At 41.4% G+C, this 21,651-nt stretch overlaps 1 protein-coding gene across 2 annotated transcripts in view; it reads left to right on the top strand.

Moving 5' to 3' along the window:
* clcn2b (chloride channel, voltage-sensitive 2b) overlaps nt 1–21,651 on the top strand; it is a 176,357-nt gene that overhangs the window by 51,524 nt on the left and 103,182 nt on the right. For both annotated transcript variants that reach the window (XM_031735480.2, XM_039597945.1), the window contains exon 2: nt 403–553. In XM_031735480.2, the coding sequence (XP_031591340.2) occupies nt 403–553 (151 nt within the window). The remainder of the gene's footprint in view (nt 1–402; nt 554–21,651) is intronic.

Raw genomic sequence — 21,651 nt, 5'->3', positions numbered from 1 at the left:
TGCTGAGTGGAGTGGTCGTTATCAAAACTCAAGTTAATGCATCATAAGCATAGGGTAGAATATCAGCAGAGTGTATCTCATGCTGTATATACACAGAAAGTGTTGTACTGCTGTTTTCATGCCATGTTTTCACTGCACACATAATAGCAACCAGGAGTTCCAAGCAGCCAGAACATCACATCTGTTTTTCATGTTCTATTTATTTTGCACTTTGAGCTCTGAGCAGTTGTAAGAGGCAGGTGACCGACGCTTAAGACTGTACCTGAATGCCTCCTGTGTTGATACAGACTTTTGGTGATCCTGATTGAACTGTATTTTTGATTTGTTACTGACATTTTTTTAGGGGCATGTTTAATATGTATGTTCCTTGAAACCTAAAAATATGACCGTGTCCATTTCCAGATGTATGGGCGTTACACCCAGGAGCTCGGGGTGTATGCCAAAGAGGAGGCTGCTCGGTTGAGGGAGAGCGGGCAGAGGCGATCAGTCCGCGATCGAAGCCGGACATTGGACCTGCTGGAATACGACAAGGGCCGCTGTGCCAAGTGTCGGAGTAAGTTTCAGACCACACAGCCTCATACCCGTTTCTGGAATTAGGGCCACTGATGAGACTTTCTTATTATTTCTGACCATTTGCTGAGCGTGATTTAATGACACTCAAATGAACAAAATTGGTGTGAAAAAAGTGCAAAGTTGGAGATTTCCCGTTTGGCTTTAACTAAAATCTTTTGCCGTCCCAGCACCAAAAATTTCCTCTTTTGTGTGAACATTTGTGACATATAATCTAAAATCCTGTCACTGCGGTCATCAGTGTACAGTGGGCCATTGCTCATTGCTATACAGTTTACTTTTTGACCTTTTTCGTTATATCTTGTCATGTGTGATATAGCTATAGGACTTCTTGGTGACATTTTTTGGTGGTCGATAATGTCTGCATTGGATGTGAGTGTCCCACAGTACTGACAAGATCGCTGAACATCGGGTTTTACTGTGGTTTGGCCATGTGCCCACTGACTGATAGCTCCAGTATGGCACAGTTCTATTACTATAAAGTGTGTTTACCCTGGTCATTGGGGCTTTTAGGAGGGAGGTTAAGGACCTTACTAAATTACTGGAATTTCACTGACATTTCAAGGGCTTGGATGAAAGTTGATGTTTTTCTAAATTGTTATTGGAAAAAAAAAAGATTAAGTCAGTCTTTGGCAATGATTTAGCTCAGGACAATCATAGTAAAGAAGTGCTATAGTGTGTGAGCCCCATTAATAGATATATAAACAGTACACACTCACATTTACATAGGGGAGCCTGAGACTTCCCCGGCATCACTGGGTCGAGGAAAATTGTTTGGTCACTATTACCTTTGTGTTGAAAATGTAATGCCAAAGGCACTTTGATAACTCTAAAATGGCTCCTCTGCCTTATGTTTAGCTTGAAGCATTTAGCTTACTGGCGAGTTAAAGGAAGAAAAGAGTCAAAAGTGCAAGAAAATACTCACAAAGGCAGTCCTTGGAGCTTTTTAATGCATGGCTGAATTCATGTGAACATTCCCCAGCCCTTTTCTCCTTGCTGTTGGTGGGGATAAAAAATAATTATGAGTGTGTGCATGTTATTCATGCAGATAAGATTAGATAAGATTGTGTATAGAATGCATTGCAGGATAAAAGAGGTTGTTAACACAACATTACAAAGGGAAAGTCTTTGACGTTGATGTTGGATTTTGAAGGCACATGCACAGGCTGTCTCTCTCAGATGGTAACTGAGACTGAGGTACCAGTTCTGGGTCAAGCTTTATTTGTCAAGAGGTCTAAATCCAGATTGACACTGGTACAGACTGATTCACACCCAAATCAGGATAAATCTCCATCAGAGGAATTAATTGCCTACAGTTAGAGTTTACATGGAGTGTTACTTGGACAGTATTGGGCTTGAATGTTTTTTTCAAATGATTATTTTTTTATTTTCCTGGGGCGTAATTATTTATAAAATACACCTTTTTATAAGAGTTCAAAAAGAATGCAGTTCACATGTTTTGGTTTTCTGAAATAAAACAAGTTCAAAAGCCATCAAAAAGTTTCTGGCACAGGTCTGATTTAATATGTGACTACTCTTCTTAGCAGAATTGGTAGAGTTCAGTTAAATGGTCTATTTGTAACAATAGTCAGAGTTCAGGTTTTCAAATGCTATTTCAAAAGCTTAGAGTTGGCTTGTTTTAACCGAATTTTCTCCAGTGAGCTTTTAACCCTAGAACACTATCGCTATAAATAGTAACACAATCACTAATGCCGGGTGATTTTTACCCGATATAATATAACCAATAAAAAGTAATCAAATATATCAAAATATGACAACACATGACAAATTAGAGTGGTCTTATTTTACTTTCAACTGTGCCATGTCTAACAAAATGAAAAAAAAAAACCCTCCTAAAACAAAATAATGACTCTGGAAAGCTGGTCTTTGGTCCACCCATTCCTGGGAAATTTGAGACTTCCCTGGTGAAGGCACAGGCTCCTCGACACGCAAACAGCTGCGGGAGAGAGAAATCATGTAAATGTATTTGCTCGGGTGTAAATCACCCGGCGATAGTGTTCTAGGGTTAATGTACTCTATTATTGCATTCATTCTGTTCAATGTGCTAGAGTCACTGTTAGCAAAACAGCCCCAGGAAATGATGGTACCCCCATCATGCTCTGCAGTACAGTTTCCTTGGGGGTACTTATTCAAACTCTGATAATTATGGCAAGATACCTTCATTTTTATCTCATGTGAACATCTTTAGTCTTTATGATTGTCCATATGCTCACCCACAAAATTTAGTCAAGACTGAAGGTGTCAATTTGGGGCCTCTTTCTTGGAGAGCACCATTGCAGGCTGTGGTGAAAACCTGGCTGACAGTAGACGGTGCAGTTCTTTAGAAATGTGTAAGAGACATTTCTGTTTTGTTTTGGATTTTTTTTCCAGATATGCATTGACCACATTGGACTGTTTCACTATGTTTTTCAGTCCAATGAGTGCTGTCAAAGTCCAGGGAAGACCCCAGGTTTAGTCAGTCATGATCACTAAGAGAAAATTAAGAAACTTGACTCTTACAATTGCATGCTGTGCAGTCTCTGAGCCACAGAGAAAGGGGAGTTTGGAGAATTCAATGAAATCCCATTATTGTTAAAACATTGACCATAATGAGTGCACATAAACTCTTGACAGGAACTATATATAAAAAGATCCTAATGACTGGCTTAGCTGTTTGAGCTTGCCTGGTTGTTAGTGCAGTAATATTAATTTATAAATAGCTTGTTCCTTTCTACTACTGTAGAAATGCTGAATGAAGACGTTTCTCATTTTTAGCGTTATTTTAAGGATACACACTGTTCTGACTTTAATCAGCGGACAAAGGCACCTGTGGGTTGTGTGCTTATTGTCAGTGCAAGCAGCGACATCATGTCCTGTATGGTGTGGGCGTAAAGTTGCAGAAAAGCTGATTTAAAAAGTTGTGAGTTAACAACCCAAACTGATAAAACAAGCAAAAAAACAACAACAAAAAACTGGTCTTCCAAACCTTAGTGACATGTTGAGACTTTCTACTTCTCTACCTACACTTGCTTTTTATCCAGGTTTTTTCCAGGGTTTTTAGCTTCCCAAAAATTAATGTCTAGCAAGCTCCCCTCAGCACATTGTTTGTTTTTCACAGTAGCGCCAAAGTTTTAGGAAAATTAGTGTCAGCAAATTAGTGTGCTGACATCACCGTCTGAGGTCTAAGTCATCAAAGGTGAAAACCCTAACTCTAACTCTAGGCTATGACAGAATGTAATTTTTGCTCTTATTGTTATCCCAAGTCTTGGCAATCAGGGAACAAATGAACTCATTGTTCTAAGTGACACATCCAAAAAAAGAAAATTCAGTTTTGCCTTTCTCAAGCAGATAGGGTTAGGTTAGGGTTATCTCCTATAATGTCTGCTTCAGAGGGCTGAAAAGACAGCAGTAAATATTGTACGCGTTTCTGGAAATGCAAGCATTTCTGTTCCTGGTCAACACTGGCACAACAAGTAACATGTTTGCTGTTGCAGGTTTTTAAAGGTGCTGCAAAAATGAATGTATTTGACTAACTTGCACTGTGCTCACATGCAAGCCTCATTCTTAAAAATCCTGTAACCCTCAGAAGGGTTGGGGTTAGGCCAGCCACCAATCTTGGACTGCATTTTACTCCTCAAAGAAAAAAAAAAGCTCCCCATTTGCTCCTATGGAAACACAGCGGCACAAAGGCTTTTGGATAAAACGTTTGTTGCAAATCTGCAAATGTAGACTTTTTGCAGCAGCTTGGATCAGTGGACAGTAACTTAGGCTTCATCAGACTGCTGAAGGGTTGTTGACCATGCTTCTGCCTGTTCAGTGTTCATGGACTGCCCTCTGCTGTTCAGAAGTGATCGGTGCACACAATCATATAGACACGTTTGTCCTAAAATCAGCAGATTTTTTTTCTCTAAGTGTGTGTGTGTGTGTGTGTGTGTGTGTGTGTGTGTCCTCTGCTCTCATCGGAGTGATGAGTTTTGCCGTTGTTTTGCTGACAGCTGATGACTCAGCTACCAGTCCATCTCTTTTGCCTCCTCTCATCATCTCTACACGGATCAGGACACCGAAATGCCAGCGATTGAATAGATTAGTCCCTCAGCAGGTAGCTTCAAGCATGAGAGAGGTGTTGTAGATAGCCCTGCGGCCACACACACTTTTCTCTCTACAGGAGGGAAAAGGCAAATATAAACACACACAGAGTGAGGCAAAGGCATAAGCCACAAATCGACTGGCTCAGAACATGTGTGAATATAAACCTGAAACACACACGCACTTTTTTATTTATTCATTGATGTGGGTTATGACTGCAGCTGCTGTCAAAGGCAGAGAGCCACGTATGCATGCATATGGATACACACAAATATACACAAAGTATCCTGTTGCGCAGATCTGCACAATCTCTTTATTATTGCTCACACTGTTTTCTAATTCACATTTTTCTCTCTTATGTGCACACACACACAGAGCAGAGAAACCAACTCACATCTCCCTTTTCATTTACTGCTGTTTAATGATGCTGAATGGCACAGCCAGGAGCAGTCTCCAGCCTATCCTCTGCATTCTGCGGCCCCACAGGAGCTGTCACCGCTTAAGCTCTGTGTCGACACTGTGGGGTTTCTTTAATGATGTATAGAAGTCCCAGCAACAGGTAGAGTGGGTTTCAATATGGTCAGCAGTGTAGCAGAGGGAGTACAAGTGAGCTGTAAGATGCTGATGGAGGTTCAGTGGGCTGTAGGCTGTTAATGTGTGTTTAATGTCAGCTTTATTGCTGGTCAATTTTTAGGGAATGGTATAAAAAGGATGGGCTCATTAGATGAGAGCAAAATCCTAATTAGAATGCAGTGATGCATACATGGCCTTATACTCAAATTTAAACTCAGAACCCAAGAATGTGATCTTGAAATTAGCATAAATCATGGGAGATACTTAACCTGGTCTTTATTTTTAGGCTTTTGTTGTGTGGCTTTTGTTTCTTAGCCGAGCTGCCTTTTTTCTTTCTTTTTGAACAATTGTAAAGTGTGTGTGTGCATATGTGTTTGGGGTGGGGGTCGGATACACAGTAAACTCTATAAACAATAAACACATAGGCACATAGGTGTTGTCTTTGAGAAGGACATTTCCCAGCACACTCTTTTCTTTCAAAGTGTTGCAGCAGTGCTCAGAAGCCCATCCTGGAGGAGGGTCATAAACCCACTACGGCACCTGTAAACTGAACAATATATTCATTTAATTTTTAACGTGTAACTGGTGACTTTTAAACCATTATTGCTTTTGCCCTACCAGCTGTGCTCATCTATCATTCCCTTATGAGACAGAGTCCGGTCATGCATCATCAGCAGTGGAAAGCTGAGTGGAGAATTGTACCTTTGTTTCAAGATCAAACAACAAGAGTAACTTATTCTGAAAAAAAAAAAAAAAAGCATTTACACCTGACTCCGCTCTAAAAGTGCTGTCACAAGATGGCTTTGCTTATAGCTTACTAAAATTGATGCATTAGGTAACAGACTTGCTGTCCTTATGTTCGTGGAGTTGTCAGCACCTGTTATCTACAAATACAAAGTACTGATCTGATATTATTGTGCTTTGTGTGGTTTTGTCGCGGTTTTTATGGGCCTCGCGGTTTGGAGTCCATGAAAATACTTTCTATTATTATCACTGATAATTCAATTTGATCCAGTCTATATAAGATTCAATTCAGTAGTATGTTTTATTAATATAACCCCAAATCCCAATGGTAGTCACCTCAAGTTGCTTTATATTGTAAAGTAAAGACAATAGAGCGGAGAGAACCCCAACAGTTAGATGACCCCCTTTAAGCAAGTGATGAAAAAGTCCCTTTAAACTTTGAGACATCAGCAATTTAAAGAGCTCTGGATTTTAAATGCCTATAAGTTACACATTTAAGGGCTCATGACTTGTGATATGATTCATGGAAGAGGGGAGAACACAAAAAACAGTATATTCATATTTAGGACATTTTTTCCATCTTTAGTAATTTACATATCATTAAAATTAAACGAACTAGAAAATAATGGCAGACTCTCAACAGACCACAGGTTTTATCTCTAACATAGGTCTTAAAGGATTGACAGTTTTTTATTTATTTATCTTACCTTACATTTTACTTTTGTATTTATCCAAGTATTATAATACAGCTCTCGCTGTCTCTCTCTAATTGTGGTGCTACAAAGCAAAATCACATTTTCTAAATAACAATGAACAGTAGCATAGACTGGAAATGTTCACAAGTCTTTGAGTGAAATGTACCATGGCTTTCTCAGTGTATGTCAGATGGATTTTTTCTGCACCATCTAAGTCAATGAATGTCCTTTCTGCACACAGGGGCTTTAAACAGTTTACACTTTAATACTCCTAAATACAAACAATATCTAAGATCAGCAAAGCCCAGTGATTTTATATACTCAGATTACCTCAATTTAAGGACCATAAAGTGGAAAATGGTTACCACAAGAGTGAGCATACGGTCTTTTCACCGACTGTTAGCTGTTCAACCACCCAGTGGAGTCCTTGGGGAAGGCGTCGTTCTTGTGCCACATAACCAGCAGGGCGCAGCATTGAGCTTTAGAGTGCTGCACTGGTGCTAAAGGTGGGAATGTTTTTTGCCGAAAAGAAAACGGGGACCCCGGAGAGGAAGTATAATCTCGGCAGTCCCTCTCGTCCTCTGCGCGTGTGTGTGTGTGTGTGTGTGATCTGTGGATGTTGGGGAGAATCTTCTTATCCTCAGCCTGCCTGTTCACACTGCATTGATTGGTCACACACACATCTGTGCTGTATTCTGTTTTTTCATTTTCCCCTTCATCCAATTATTATTACTATTATTTTTCTCTATAAAAAGAGGAAAAAATAAGTTTAAAAGTTAGGCTGAAGTTCCTGTATTTGGCCCCCAGAGTAATTTAATTCTGTATGATAATCGCAGGTGAGACAATCGAATTTCCCCCTGCATGTTATTTTGCTCTAAAGGTTGATGGCATAAAGATACTGCTTCTGATGTGAAATTGACTGTTTTAAATCGAATCCCCCGCACCAGACAGGGTTGAAGGGTAAGGATTACACAAGCAGTGTGATTGCATTAGTGTGTGTGTGTGTGTGTGTGCGTGTGTGAATTCTGTTAAAAGAGCTCAGCCATGAGAACGGACATAAAATATTCAGCTGACAAGAGAAACTTGCCCTGCCGCGCACAGACACACAGAGTGGAGTGGTAGACAGTAACTCACTGCGATGCACCAATTCAAATCCCAGTCAAGTTTTATTCATCCACAGATGTGGCTTAGAGAACTGATGGGACTTGCCAAAGCCCCCCCCCCCCTTGTTCTCTGTTTTTGCTGCTCTCGTCTCAGTTAATTGATTTTTTTCTTGCTTTAATTCTCAGGGAGAAAAGATATAAAGCTGTTTTCTTGTGGTAATACAGGGGCTGAGACAAACAGGCTGGTAATAAAAGTGTCTATTTTTGTACCCTCCATTGCATTGTCTCTATCTTTTGTTTCTGTTGCTGTGGTAAGAGGGAGAGGGCGGGTGGTCACCTGAAGCTTTTGGAAGCATGTGCTGGTCTGTAGAAACAGTCAGTCTTCAGGCCGTCTGTCATCTGCTCTTGCTGCTGATGTCACAGAGTCTCTCATCCCAGAAGAGAAAGAGAGAGGGACACACACACGCACACGCACATGCACACACGCACGCAGGCGCGTGCGTACGCCACATGTAAGCAGCTGTGCCCAGGAGGTGATCAAATCTACACAGCTGCCCTCTTTCTTCTTCTGTCTGTTTCTGTCCCTGAGTCCTCCTCAGTCTAATTGGCTCCAAGAGGCGCGCGCACACACACACACACACACACACACACACACACACACACACACACACACACACACACACACACACACACACACACACACACACACACGTTTTGCTTCAACAGGTGTGATGTCAGCAGGAGCTCAGCGTGGCGCCGCATGTTGCCATGGTGACCGGCAGGCGCCTAGCGACCAACAGTTGCTCGCGTGCTCATGTCTTCTTCCCTTTCATCTTCCCTGCTTTTCAGCTCCTTCTTCCTCGCAGCCCTCCTCTCTTGCTCCTGTGCCCTGTTTTCATTCATCTTCCTCCTTCTTCTTCTCTTCCTCTTCGGTCTGTGTTCCTCCACTTGATGGTGGTGTAAAAAGATGGATTTGAACAGCAGAGCAGAAAAGCGTCTGATAGCCTGATGGCCTGTCCAAATGGTGGAATGGACACATTTGTCACAGGACACACATACACAGACTCGCACAGACATACAATGGCACGCGCACTGATTAAGCAGTGATACTTCCCATGTCGGCATTCAGGGACCTGTGTGAGGTGCAGGGTCTGTCGGTCTTACTAGCACCTGTGTATCCTGTGTATAACCTGTGTTTAAATGCACCTGCATGTAAAAACTGTGTCTTCACGGAATTACAGGAAGAAGCTGTGAGGAAGCTTAAACAATGTAGCCACATGCATAAAATGTGATTCGGCAGAAAGGCAATGTTCATGTCAGCTACTGTATTCAAGATGGCGGAATGCATTTTTAATGGATTAATTCTATGTTTATGAGACCGTATGAGTTTTTGGGAAGCTGTAATTGCACAGTGATCAATATGTATTCATGAGTAAAATATCCTTTCTTTTCTATGAAATAAACTCTATGGACTAAACGACGTGACAGAACTTTGGTCCATGTGGCTCACAATGACTTGTAACCCTTAACCTGAGGTACAGCTATCCCACTACAGTCTCCTGCATCTTTCATATTATCATCGTGCACACATTTCCCTCACTTCAGAGTCTCCATCATCGAGGCAACGTAGCAGAGACTCGGCGATTGTGGTGTAAGACACCCTTCACTTCAGCATGGACCACATTTAACGAACCAGCAGCTTGTGCAGTGAATGGGCTCTGTTCCCCCATTCAAAAACACACACACACACACACACACACACACACACACACACACACACACACACACACACACACGTGCTTCTTAAACCTACGTTATACATGAGCCGTGTGTGTGTGTGTGTGTGTGTGTGTACTGCTCATGCGGCCATGTGTTGGGTATCACACTGACGCACTGTGGGGGTGCTCAGACGTCATCACTTTTCAGCTACCTGCCAGATCCAGGATGTAACACAACTGACACACACAGAGATTGTGGGAGTGTGTGTGTGTGTGTGTGTGTGTGTGTGTTAGTGAGTGTGTGAGAGCGAGAGAGAACTTTCACTTTAATATATCAAGTAACCAAGGAGACTTGGGCCACTAATCAATATTTGATACAGTGCCACTTGAGCTGTGTGTGTGTGTCTGTGTGTACTTGGATAACTCTTGTCCATTGCTTTTACTATAGAGGTTGTGGCCCGGGTCCAATGTGAGTGTCAGCACAGAGAATGGTCTCCAGCCAGCTGTTGGCTTGCATTCACTTTGTCATCTCAGGGAGAGCAGGCTGGTGGTGGTCATAACACTGCTCGTTGGAGCAATAAGATGGTGATGTTCATACACCTGCCCAAAAGTGCCAAAAGTCAACCGGGGATAATTACAAAAGCTACCGGAGGATGCTCAATACCTTGAGGGAGGGTATGAGTTGTGTCCCGTGTGGGGTGTATTTGTGTTGAGTGATTACCTGTTTATTAAGATAATTCATGTGTACAGTATTCATTTAGTTCTTAAAGCCTCAAACCTTTCAGCCAAGGTTTTCTTCTCCTTATTATAGCCACTATAAAACTGTTACAGGAACAAACTCATCTTTACAGAACAATTAATATAATTATAAAAGTTGGTGTACGTTCTAGCATTATTATTCACCTGACAAATCAGCAAAAGTCATAGTATGGCGTCATGTCAGGCTGAACAACTCTAACTTTTTCAAATGCCGGTTTTAGAAACCAGTGGGTAACATCAGTGTTGCTACATACGTTACTTAGATTCTGTCTCTGAGGAGGTTCGGTCCAGAGCAGGTGTTACATTCTAAATAAAGGGGTTTTTGAGTGAAACACAATAAGAAGAGTGCAGCTATGGGACTGTCCCTTACCTCAGGGGTATGTCATGAATTTGGCAGTTGGTACCAGTATGGTAAAATAGAAATGGTAAATGAACTCGCTCTTATACAGCGCTTTTCTACTCTTCCTGAGTGTTCAGAGTGCTTTATACAACACACCTCATTCACCAGCTCTTTTGTTTGATTTCACTGTAACATTCACACTCTGATGGATGTGTCTTGAGCAACTTGGGGTTGAGTATCTTGCACAAGGATACTGAACCCCAAGGAAGCTGTACGGTCTGAGCTACAGCCGCTCATTAACACTGGATTCAATCTATCAAAAGTGTGTGAAAGTATATCATGATGAATTCTTTTATCAGAAAATAACTTCAAAGCATGTGATAATGAACAGATGGATATACTTGGGTTAGCCTAAGTAGAATGATGGCAGATTCAATACAGAAATTTTAGGCCTTCTTTGCACAGCTAAAACTTTTGTTTCCTTTGCACTTGTTGCTGCTGTCGTCTCTCTGCTCCTACGACATCTGTGAACCCTTGGGTACCTTTTGACCCAGGGAAATGCACATACCAGCAAAAGTATCGGATCGAGCATGGCTTGACAGTTGACAGCAACACTGATGGGTCAAGTATCGCTGTATGCTGTAAGAGACCTGGGCTGTGGGTACATTATTCATTATCCTTGTGGACAGTTTTGCCAGTGACTGCTCCCCTGCACATCTATCTCCTGTTGACAGTGGGCTAAGGAGAAACAGTGAAACTACCACTGAGGGACTCACTGGGTTGCCAAAGTCATCAAGTTTCCACATCTGCCAGGAGCTGTTTTAAAGAATAATGCGGTTCCCCAGTTCAGGTTCCTCTCTGCCCACTTGAAAGATTTTGAAAAATGCAACACATTGAGGGTGAAGGATGGGTTGACAGATACTGGGGGAGGAGGAGTTGAGAGTTGGGCCTGGAGAAAGCAAGTGTAGTGTGAATCATACACCAATATAATAAACTGGTAATAGCTCTGATTAATTCCTCAGAAACTGGTTCTCACTGACAAAGGTTGATTTTTCAACATTACAGTCTAAACTGCAGTCCTCCCACTTTTAAAAGTAGCCAATCGGTAGATGCAATAAAAGACCAGATTTATTTCTTAATTAAGTGCCGTAAGATGGGAATTTGTCTGCAGAGATACAGTTTGAGTGCAGAAGTGTAAATCAATAAGCTCCGTGCGTGTTGCTGACAGCTTTTACTGCAGCTGTAACCAAGCAGGCCAAAGTTTTATTAATGCCATCATTAATCTTATGGGTTGGATTGTGATATCAACATGTGGTTTTAAGAGCCGGCTCCTCTCACAGTAAAATCAATGCTTATTAAACTCCAAATGCCACGAAGAAGTCGGCGTCCTACTTTCTCTGTTACTTTGCAGGTTCTTTTTTTTAAATTTTTGTTTTCATGTTGCTTTATCTTTTCTCTTGTTTCATTTCTCCCCCCTCTTCCTTTATCTGTCCTTCTTTACCTCTTAGTTATATCTAATCCACTCCCCCCTCACTTTCCCCTTACTTCTCTCCTTTCATCTAATTATCTTGTGGACCCACAGTCTTCTCTCTCTTTTTCCTTCCATCTCTTCTTTCCACTCACCCTTCCATTTATTTGACCTCTTCTCAATCCTGTCTCTCCACTCAGCTCTCTTCACTACCCTCTCGGTAGGCAATCCATCACCTCCCCCTCTCCTCTGCTGGGTATAATCTGTGGTATGAGTGTGTGTTTGTGCTGGTGTCTCCCTCCTTCCCCATCCATCTGAGCCTCCATGTTCTGAGTTATTACTATCTAATCATCAGTGAGCCCAGAGCTAATCCACCATCCACACACATCCATGTTTTTTCCCATACTTTGCAGGTTTGTATCAAGACTCGGAGGAGAGCAGTGAACTTTTCCTCTTCTAATGTAATAGTCTTCCTTTTTGTAGGACAGGCTACCTGCAGGAGATGCATCCAGCTTTTCATGCTGCAGCACCAATGGGTGTTTGCTGTTGCTGGTTGTTCCTCTGCAGATCTATCATCAGTGTCTTTGTCTGCCCTTTGCTTTAAAAGCAAAGAGTCATATGTTTATGATGATCTCCCGACGTCATAGACGGGATTCTGTCTGCTGACATTTAACGTACAGATCAGCATGGGCTGATGGAAGGCCTCAACATGACGTTTCAGTTTTGATTAGATTTCGTTCTGGCCATACTATTTGATTATGATCGTATAAAAAATTGCTTCAGTAGACATAATGACATAAGAATGGATAATTAATCAAAACGTTTCTCAGTCCCTCGCCCTTTTTTTTGCTGTTACTTCAGCTGCTGTCATGCTCGTTTAGCCTATAGTTTCTCTCCTCTGCTGTCTCTGTTTGTGTGAGGGGAAGGGAAGAGGAGCTGAACATGGCGGGCAGTGGCAGAATAGAGAAGATGGTGTTATCTTGAGTTGATTGCAAGTTGCTAGCCTACTGTAAGGGCAACACAAGCTTTCCGAGTAGTGTTGATTGGTCCAGAACCAGAAACGGGCAAATGCCGACTGAACCCAAGCGTCTGTATGTCTGACAACAGTGACATAACTGTGGGAACATGTTTCACATAGGGAACGCTTGGAGGATGGTGCTGTATGTGTTATCTTGAGGCAGCGCGAACTCAGTGTATTCATATGAAAAAAAATCCACATAATTTAAGCTCAAGTATTACCAACGTGGAACTGACGTTAAATAAAAAGTTACTCTGATTAACAGTGTAATAACTCAAAAGTAAAAACAGGCAGGGTCTGAAAAGTATAAAAGAAACGAAAACAGCTCTTAGGAGAAGATTTCTACCAGCTCCTTTTCCTTTTTTTTTTTTTTTTTGTCAAGTTAACTGAACCTTCGGTCACTGATATCGTAATAAAACGATATTAATACAAGCAAGCTTTATTTCTTATGTAAGAATTAGAACTTATGTTCTAATTCTTATAACTGTATCCAGATTTAACATTTATATTTGTGAAGCACCAGCTGAGAAAATTGAAGAGAATTTTTAAAGAAAAGAAAAGAAAAGAAAGAAAAACATCTAACTCAGATTACCTGAAAATAATATTTAGTAAATCTTCTTAAATGTCTTAAACCTAAAGTAATGAGCCTGTTAAAGTGTAAGGAGTAGAAAATTGAGGTTTTGTGCTAAAAGTATAATAAGCAAAAAAAAAAAAAAATTTTGGCAAACAAAACATGCTCAGATCAGCTGGGTGGTTGCTAGCTGAGAAGTTGCAGAGCCCCCTCTGGTGGACAAACAATGCACTCATGACATGGTTTAATGGTGTTTCTCCTATCACTCTTTTGCTTTTTTTAACCCTAGAACACTATCGCTATAAATAGTAACACAATCACTAATGCCGGGTGATTTTTACCCGATATAATATAACCAATAAAAAGTAATCAAATACAGTGGCTTGCAAAAGTATTCCGCCTCCTTCAACTTTTCCACATTTTGTCACATTACAGCCACAAACATGAATCAATGTTATTGGAATTCCACGTGAAAGACCAACACAAAGTGGTGTACATGTGAGAAGTGGAACGAAAATCTTACATGATTCCAAACGTTTTTTACAAATAAATAACTGAAAAGTGGGGCGTGCGTAATTATTCAGCCCCCTGAGTCAATACTTTGTAGAACCACCTTTTGCTGCAATTACAGCTGCCAGTCTTTTAGGGTATGTCTCTACCAGCTTTGCACATCTAGAGACTGAAATTCTTGCCCCTCCTCGTCCTCCTCATTCTCCCTCTCCTCCTCGTCCTCCTGCTCCTCCCCTTCATCTCATCACCACTCTTCCAACGCGTATCCGTCTGTCTCGGGGTTTGCATTCTCCCATCACTCCTACGTCCTCCGCTGCTTGTTCATTTGTCGTGCTGCTGAGTTTGCACAGGGCCCACATCAATCACAAACTAATAATGTTATGTAGAAAAATGGATAAAAGAGAGATGGCTTTCTTTCTTTTACACTGAGGGAATAAAAGTTTGCGGGGGAAGAGAGTGTATACACACAAACACACACACAGTGACACACTGCTTGTATTTAACTATGCTATGTGGTCTTGTTTGTCCTCTAGGGTCTGGGTACCCGTATGTTCTGGAGGCCCCAGCTCAGGACTTTATATCTGGTAAACAAGCGAACAAAAGAATATATATCATCCCGCAATCGCCCCTTGAACTACCAACTAGCCCACAGTCCTCACTCTGCTACAGCAAATAAAGCTGCATTAGCGCTCAGTCATTAATCTTTGATAAGTGCTCATTAAGTGTACCAAATGCTTGAACATTCTCCCTCGCTTTGCGATGTATTAATATGGCCATCATTCTAATAAATATCACACGTAGGTATCTGCAGATTCCAGCTGTGTGTGTGTGTGTGTGTGTGTGTGTGTGTGTGTGTGTGTGTGTGTGTGTGTGTGTGTGTGTGTGTGTGTGTGTGTGTGTGTGTGTGTGTGTGTGTGTGTCTTACAGCAACAAAACAGAAGGAAAAATGGTGACCGGATTCACATGTGCACATTCACCTTGTGGCTTCATATTAATCAACAGCCAACATGAAAAATATCTATGTGTGTATATTATTCCCATTCCACTGTGTGCTCCTCTGCTAAAAAAGACTAACTCCCTCAGCCTGGCCTTATTACAGCTAGCCCCAAGCCCTAATGAAAAGTAATAACAAGCTCCAAACATCTGTGTGTGTGTGTGTGTGTGTGTGTGTGTGTGTGTGTGTGTGTGATACAGGGAATAAATGGTTCTGATTAAGACCTGCTGCAGATGGGCATGATGATCAATGTCTCCCTTCTTTCTGTTGCTTAAGAACACAAAACTGTACCATGGAGAGAGAGAGAGAGAGACACACACACACACACACACACACACACACACACACACACACACACACACACACACACACACACACACACACACACAGTTTTTTTTATAAGCTCTGTCTGTCTTTTTGCATTGTGTTGCCGGCAACTGTTAATGCTTCAAACTTTTTCCATAAGATCAATGGTGTGTTTGCTTTTTCTCTTCTCCCATGTGTATGCCTTGCATACATGTAGAGTACACACATGTGTCTGCTATGTGGATGTTGTTGCTATAAGCTTAAAATACAGCAAAGGTACTGCATGCACAATAAAAGTGCTCTAAAATTGTCGAGGGCTGGCTGTGAAAGTGTAAATCAGCACACTCGTTTGTCTGCAGAGGACTGCGGAACGGAAGTGCTGACTCTGCAGCGGCAGAGCACGGGTGGTGTGTGTGTGTGTGTGGAGGGGTTTGGGGTGGGGTGAGGTGGGGTGGAGAGAAGAGGAGGGCCAAACTGTATTGAGAGACTGAGAAATGAGGGAACTGCAGAGCAGCAATTGAAGAATAATTTGAAGAAGAAGCAGTTGGGGGAGAGGAAGGAAAATGTCTAAGACTGAGGGGTGGGAAGAAGGGAAATGGACGAAAGTGAGAGAGGGGCAGATGACAGCAGAGGGCCGCAGAGTGGACAGCTGAAATTGATGAACAGGGAGGGAGGGAGGGAGAGAGATTAGAGGAAGAGAGAAGCTTTCCAGGGAGTCAGCAGCAGTCCCCTTGGCTTTTGGTCCAGCAGGCTTTCATCCAGGAAATGAAATGACTTACCTCTCCCCAGTGCCATCGAACTCAGCACACACACGCAAACACACACGTGCAAAGCGAGAAACATATTTCCCCGACGCATTTAAGCCAAATGCACACAAACTTGTACCGATTGGCTGTTATTGTGATCATCATTGCCACCATCTGCCTATTTTGGCTCTGTGTGTGTCCCTGTTGGAGAAATCATGCCGCCACTTTCTCAGTCGCCTTGTCGCAGCCAACTTTTATTCATCATTGTTATCATCACCAGTATTGGACTGGTGCTTTGCTGAGAGCCATTAAACAGAAGCATCCAGTAACCAGTTCAAACAGTGATTTTTCTCTCTGAGCCACATTTAAATACCGTGTAATTTCGTGTGGTAGCTCATGGGAGTTTATTTTTAATCATAGTCACATAGGGGAGCATATTGCAGATGAGCAACTAATCAAAAAATAATTAAAAGTGACCTATAATTTTCAGGTCCACCTCTGTATTTTAATTCTTGGACTTTATTAGTGGAGGGCAGGATTCATACTACATAAATTTGCCTCATTTATCTTTTACTGAGCTTTGGTGGAGCCCCTCAGCTCAACAAGCCATTTTAGCTCACTTTCCGCTCCCTTAATCCAGCTTACCTCTGATTGGCTGTTTGTCATAAACAGAAGGTATAAACACAGGTGAGCCTGAGATACTCATTTTTAGGACTGCCCCCCCTTGCTATCATCATACAGATTTAAAGGCCATGGCTTTGGCTCCCAGAGATTTACTTGTTGATACACTGACCTCTGTATTTGAAACTTTGGCCATGTTTAATATCATCATCCACCATTGTAACATGATACATGTGACAGAAAATAAGGAAAAATATTTTTCCATTGTGATTGTAACACGCAAGTCTATAAGAATAAATGAGCCAAACATCAGCAATGCCCTAGCATAAGAGTTGAGCATAAAATAAAAAACAGAATAACACAAGACAAGCAAGTATGAATAAATTACTAATATTAACCATTAAAGCTAGCGGTACAATTTCAGCTTTGCAGGTGTGTGTGTGCGTATCACTGGATAAAACAGCTGGATGATTAGTGGGTTTTTATATCTACATTTGTGAATACAGTGGCAAACATCTCTACACGTGTTGCTTTTATTAAAATAGTCGTCGTCGTGGCAGCTGCACTCAGCCCATCTGAACTTTTCACCTCTTTTCTCATTATTGATTCCTTCTAGACTAATAGATCCAGGAGTGGAGGTTGCCATGACAGTAAAGTTTGGGGTCAGTCTTTCAGAAGCCAGCAGGTCAGAGCTGGCTTTGTAGGTTCCAAAGCCTCTGAGGAGACGCAGGACTGAAGTGACTTCCTGGAGAGAGACGGCGAGAGGAAAGAAAAAAGTCAGTCGCCTTAATGCATTCATTAAGGATGACGTTAGGACTGCAGTATTGATCTGTGTGTGTGTGTCTTCTCCTGGAGATGAAAAGGGCTATTGATCAACAAGTTTAAAGTTGTATGTAAAAGTTTCGAGCTCCAGCTTGGACGTAAAAATGGAGATACAGTAGTGACAGGTTTAGTCTAAGCCAGAGACATGTAGTCACAGGTTATAAGATTTAGCTGTCCCTGACATGCAGATGCCACAGGAACAACTTGAAAAGGTGTTGACAAAAGAATTATTTCCTAGCCAGCTCTCTGCAGTGTCTTTAACACTCAGTGCCATTTTAGAACTAGCTCCAAGTTGGTCATATTCCCAGACTTGTTAAGCTCAGAGTGTGACTGATTTCTTAACAGGTCCTTTCTCTTCTGTTGGTTAACCACAAAGACGGTGTACATGCAGATCAGGTGGTCACTAGCTGTAGCTGTGTAAACCCACATAAACTGGCTTTAGTATCTGCAAGAGATGAAGAGCTTTCCCCCAAAAGATATTCCCTCTTTGGGGTTTTGTAAATGGTATAGTGGTGCCGAGCACTCTCTTAGCTGCCTGTTAGCATTGCATGCCCAATCTCTCTGAGTACCTAAGGTATAGACTTTTATTCATAATTGGATGTAAGATTTTACCCCATGGCATCACCACAACAGCGGGTGTGTGTGTGTGTGTGTGTGTGTGTGTGTGTGTGTGTGTGTGTGTGTGTGTGTGTGTGTGTGTGTGTTTTATTTATTTATTTTTTTTATATCATATGAGAGTAAATGAAAGAAAAATAACTGTTATTGGCCTACTCAGGGTGAGCTGCACAAAGATCGATAGCAACAGAGTTGCATCAACGTGGGTGACTTTTAATGTTATTTGAAACCCCACAGTGACTACCACTGTGGGGTTGTTATTCAGAGTGGCACTGGCTCCTTCAAACAGTTCTTAGAATATGTGTGAACATTGCATCAGTCTTTAGTCTTTTAAGTCGCTGGAAATTTAAGCACATTATTTTTTAATTAATTGACTAATTTTGCTATTTTTTTTTTTACTGCCCAAAGGTCCACTTTTGAGTTCAGCAGAGAGTACTTAATCCATCTATTGAGCTCCCTAACATCCTATCCAACTTGAGCTCCCTGGGGACCTGGTGCCAGTCCTAGCTGTCACACTGCAAGAGGCGAGGTCACCCTGGACAGGTCACCGGTCCACTGCAGGGCTACCCCATAGGGACAGACAAGCACACACTCTGTTCCACACCTGTGGTCAATTTAGAATCACCACCTAACCCTGGTTATTCTGCTGGATTGTGGATAAAACTAAACCCATCAAAATATATAGCCAACAGGTCTCTTTGGTATCTGTAACTGATGGCATACTCTAATAGAAACATGCATGAGATTAGCCTCCATTAATTAGCTTCACTCTGTAAACATTTTCTTTTCAGAGGAAGATCAATGAGCATGTGTACTGTAGCTAGAGCTGTAACTGAAGACCTAAATTCGGTCTTAACACTGTGTGTGTGAAGTGAGTTACCTAAAACTCAGATCGATGTTCCAAAAGCTCGAGTCCAAAACACGGACCTTGTTTGCTACTGGAGAACAGCTTTAAAACATTTATAAAGACATCTACAGGCATTCCTCTTCTTTATCCTGCCCTGCTTTTAAATGCAAAGAAATTCCCCCAGCTGGTTGTGTGGATTTTAGTGCTACTCCCTAAAGAAATGTTAAACATACATCACAAACTCTCTGGAAGTGATTAAATGAAGTTACCGGGCGGTTTTGCATGTAATTTTGCTGATTTTTTGCATGCTCTGTTTTCGTTTGTGTGTTAGGGTGTGTGTGTGTATGCATGGGCACAGATGCTTGTGTGTGCCGATACGCCATTACACCTCATTAAGCAGACATTGTACTGCAGCCATAAGACGGGTGCCACAACAGTCGTTACTCCAAGAGTGATTGAGTGCGAGACGAGGTGCTTTGCCTTCTCGCCGGGGACTGACGCTGAGGCTGTTACAGAACATTTACATAAACATCACCTCCTTCTTACATCTCATTAGCATAGAGAACACATCAACATGTAGCAAGGAGCGGAGGAGGAATGGATAGATAGTTTAAAGGACAGATAAATGGGGAGGAAGGGAGGGAAGAGCAACAAGGAGAGTGTTCTGAGAGACTGGAGATGGGCATATTTAGTAACAGAGGAAACATTTACAGATGCATTGTTAGTTTTTATTTCTCTAACATTGTTTTTTTTTTTGTGTGTGTGTCTTCAGGGGCTAATTTGTCCTGTTAGCTCTTTTCTTCATGCTTGTAACTCCTTTCTCCCTTGTGCTTCCTCTTTATTTTCTACAGCTGCACAATCAGCTCCTTTCCAAAATTAGCTAATTTCATCGGAATCACGGAGCCCAGTTAAATTACTTGGGGCTAGGTAAAGCCGTTGGGAACTTTGAGGAAATTAAAAGACTAAGAGTGTCTCCCATCATCTACCCATGCTGTAAACTACTCAACCAGAAATGCATAGTTTGCAGAGAAGAGAAAAACATGGTGATTGCTTGACATTTTCTTGTGCTTTCAAAATAGATTTGACCTGTCAAGGCATTCTGCAAGACCTCTAAAGGTGCCTAGAGGTATCTAGCACCAAGAATTTATAAGATCTGGGGAACATTAGAATCTCTGTGGGCTTGTTAAACATTGGGCTCCTATAAATAGGTACTCACCCATAATGACTTGGTCATAAGTATTCGGCACCTATGAAGAAACACGTTGCTTTACTCCTCTTCATGGCCCCCAATGTATCAACCATAAATAGAGGTGGCAGACTTTGTACTTCACAAATCAGTGCAAATCAAGTGTATTTAAAGTCTTGTTTTTAAAGCGTTGAGCTGAGGATTCCAGCCATTGTCCTTATAACCAAAAGGTGAGTTTGATGCTGGAAACTCATACGAGAATGATTTGACAATCTCAATCTCAACCACAGCCTAAAGCTTACCTTGTTTTGTAGTCTATTTAGTTCAAGTGGAATCGTACTTTACAAAGTTGACATGAGACAGACCAAAAGTTACAAGGAGCGATTGTGTGAACAGTACACTGCCACCAGCCTCCTTTGACTTTTCTTTTTTTAAGATCTAGTCTATTTATAGTTATAATAATATATATATATATATTTTTTTTTAAGTAATTGAAGTGGCTCACTGTTTAAGCAAATGACTAAATCTGGCTAAGTCAAGTATATGTGTCTTCATTTATATTTCTGATAAGGGCAAGCAAGGCAAGCAGTGTTTATAAATATATACACCAGTTGAATTCAAAGCAGAGCAGTCGGTGACCTTTTAAGCCAATCTCAAACAGCATTCTCTCATAAATCTTCTCTTTCCTGTTTTCACCATCCCTCAAATTGCTTGCATCTTTGTTTCCAGAGTTGGGTATTGTCTCTGGAAGCAGGATAAACTCCACTTGTCTGTGATCACACTGGAATTAGTAGCACAAGTCCACTTCTGTATGTTTGATGTCTGTTTGCCTTTCTATAAAAGTCACTGCATGCCAGTTTTCACTGTTGTCTACATATCAACTTAGTGTGAACAACAGGTACCCAGAGTCTATCCAAATCTATGCTTTTAATGCCCTATTCTATTCCAGAAGTCTGAAGATCTCGCTGTAAAAATATGTCAGGAAACATTCCTCTGGCTCTGTCATCTATTCCATATTTTAAACCATTCTGCCTGCAGCTCTTATTAAGAGATGATTTTACGTTACAGATGTTGAATCTTCACTCTACGTTTTATCTTGAACTTGCACATAGCTTATGTAAGAGCCTGCTGGTAAGCTGATGTAATGGGTAGACAGGAGATGGGTGGCACTGTTTGCACATCTCTAGACTGCAACTTAGACATCTTGGAATGAAAAACTCGAAATATTTTTTTTCTGGGTTTTTTTTTTTTTATTTTTATTTTTTTACCTTATCCCTTTAATGTACAATACTAATGTTGTACATTTTTTGTTTTGGTAAACCTCTACAGTTGAGCAGTCATGTAATAAAAATTATACTG

The sequence above is a fragment of the Oreochromis aureus genome, linkage group 14, assembly GCF_013358895.1.
Source record: "Oreochromis aureus strain Israel breed Guangdong linkage group 14, ZZ_aureus, whole genome shotgun sequence".
NCBI lineage: Eukaryota > Metazoa > Chordata > Actinopteri > Cichliformes > Cichlidae > Oreochromis > Oreochromis aureus.
The sequence above is the reverse complement of the archived record's forward strand: the minus strand, read 5'-3'. Positions and strand labels throughout refer to the sequence as shown.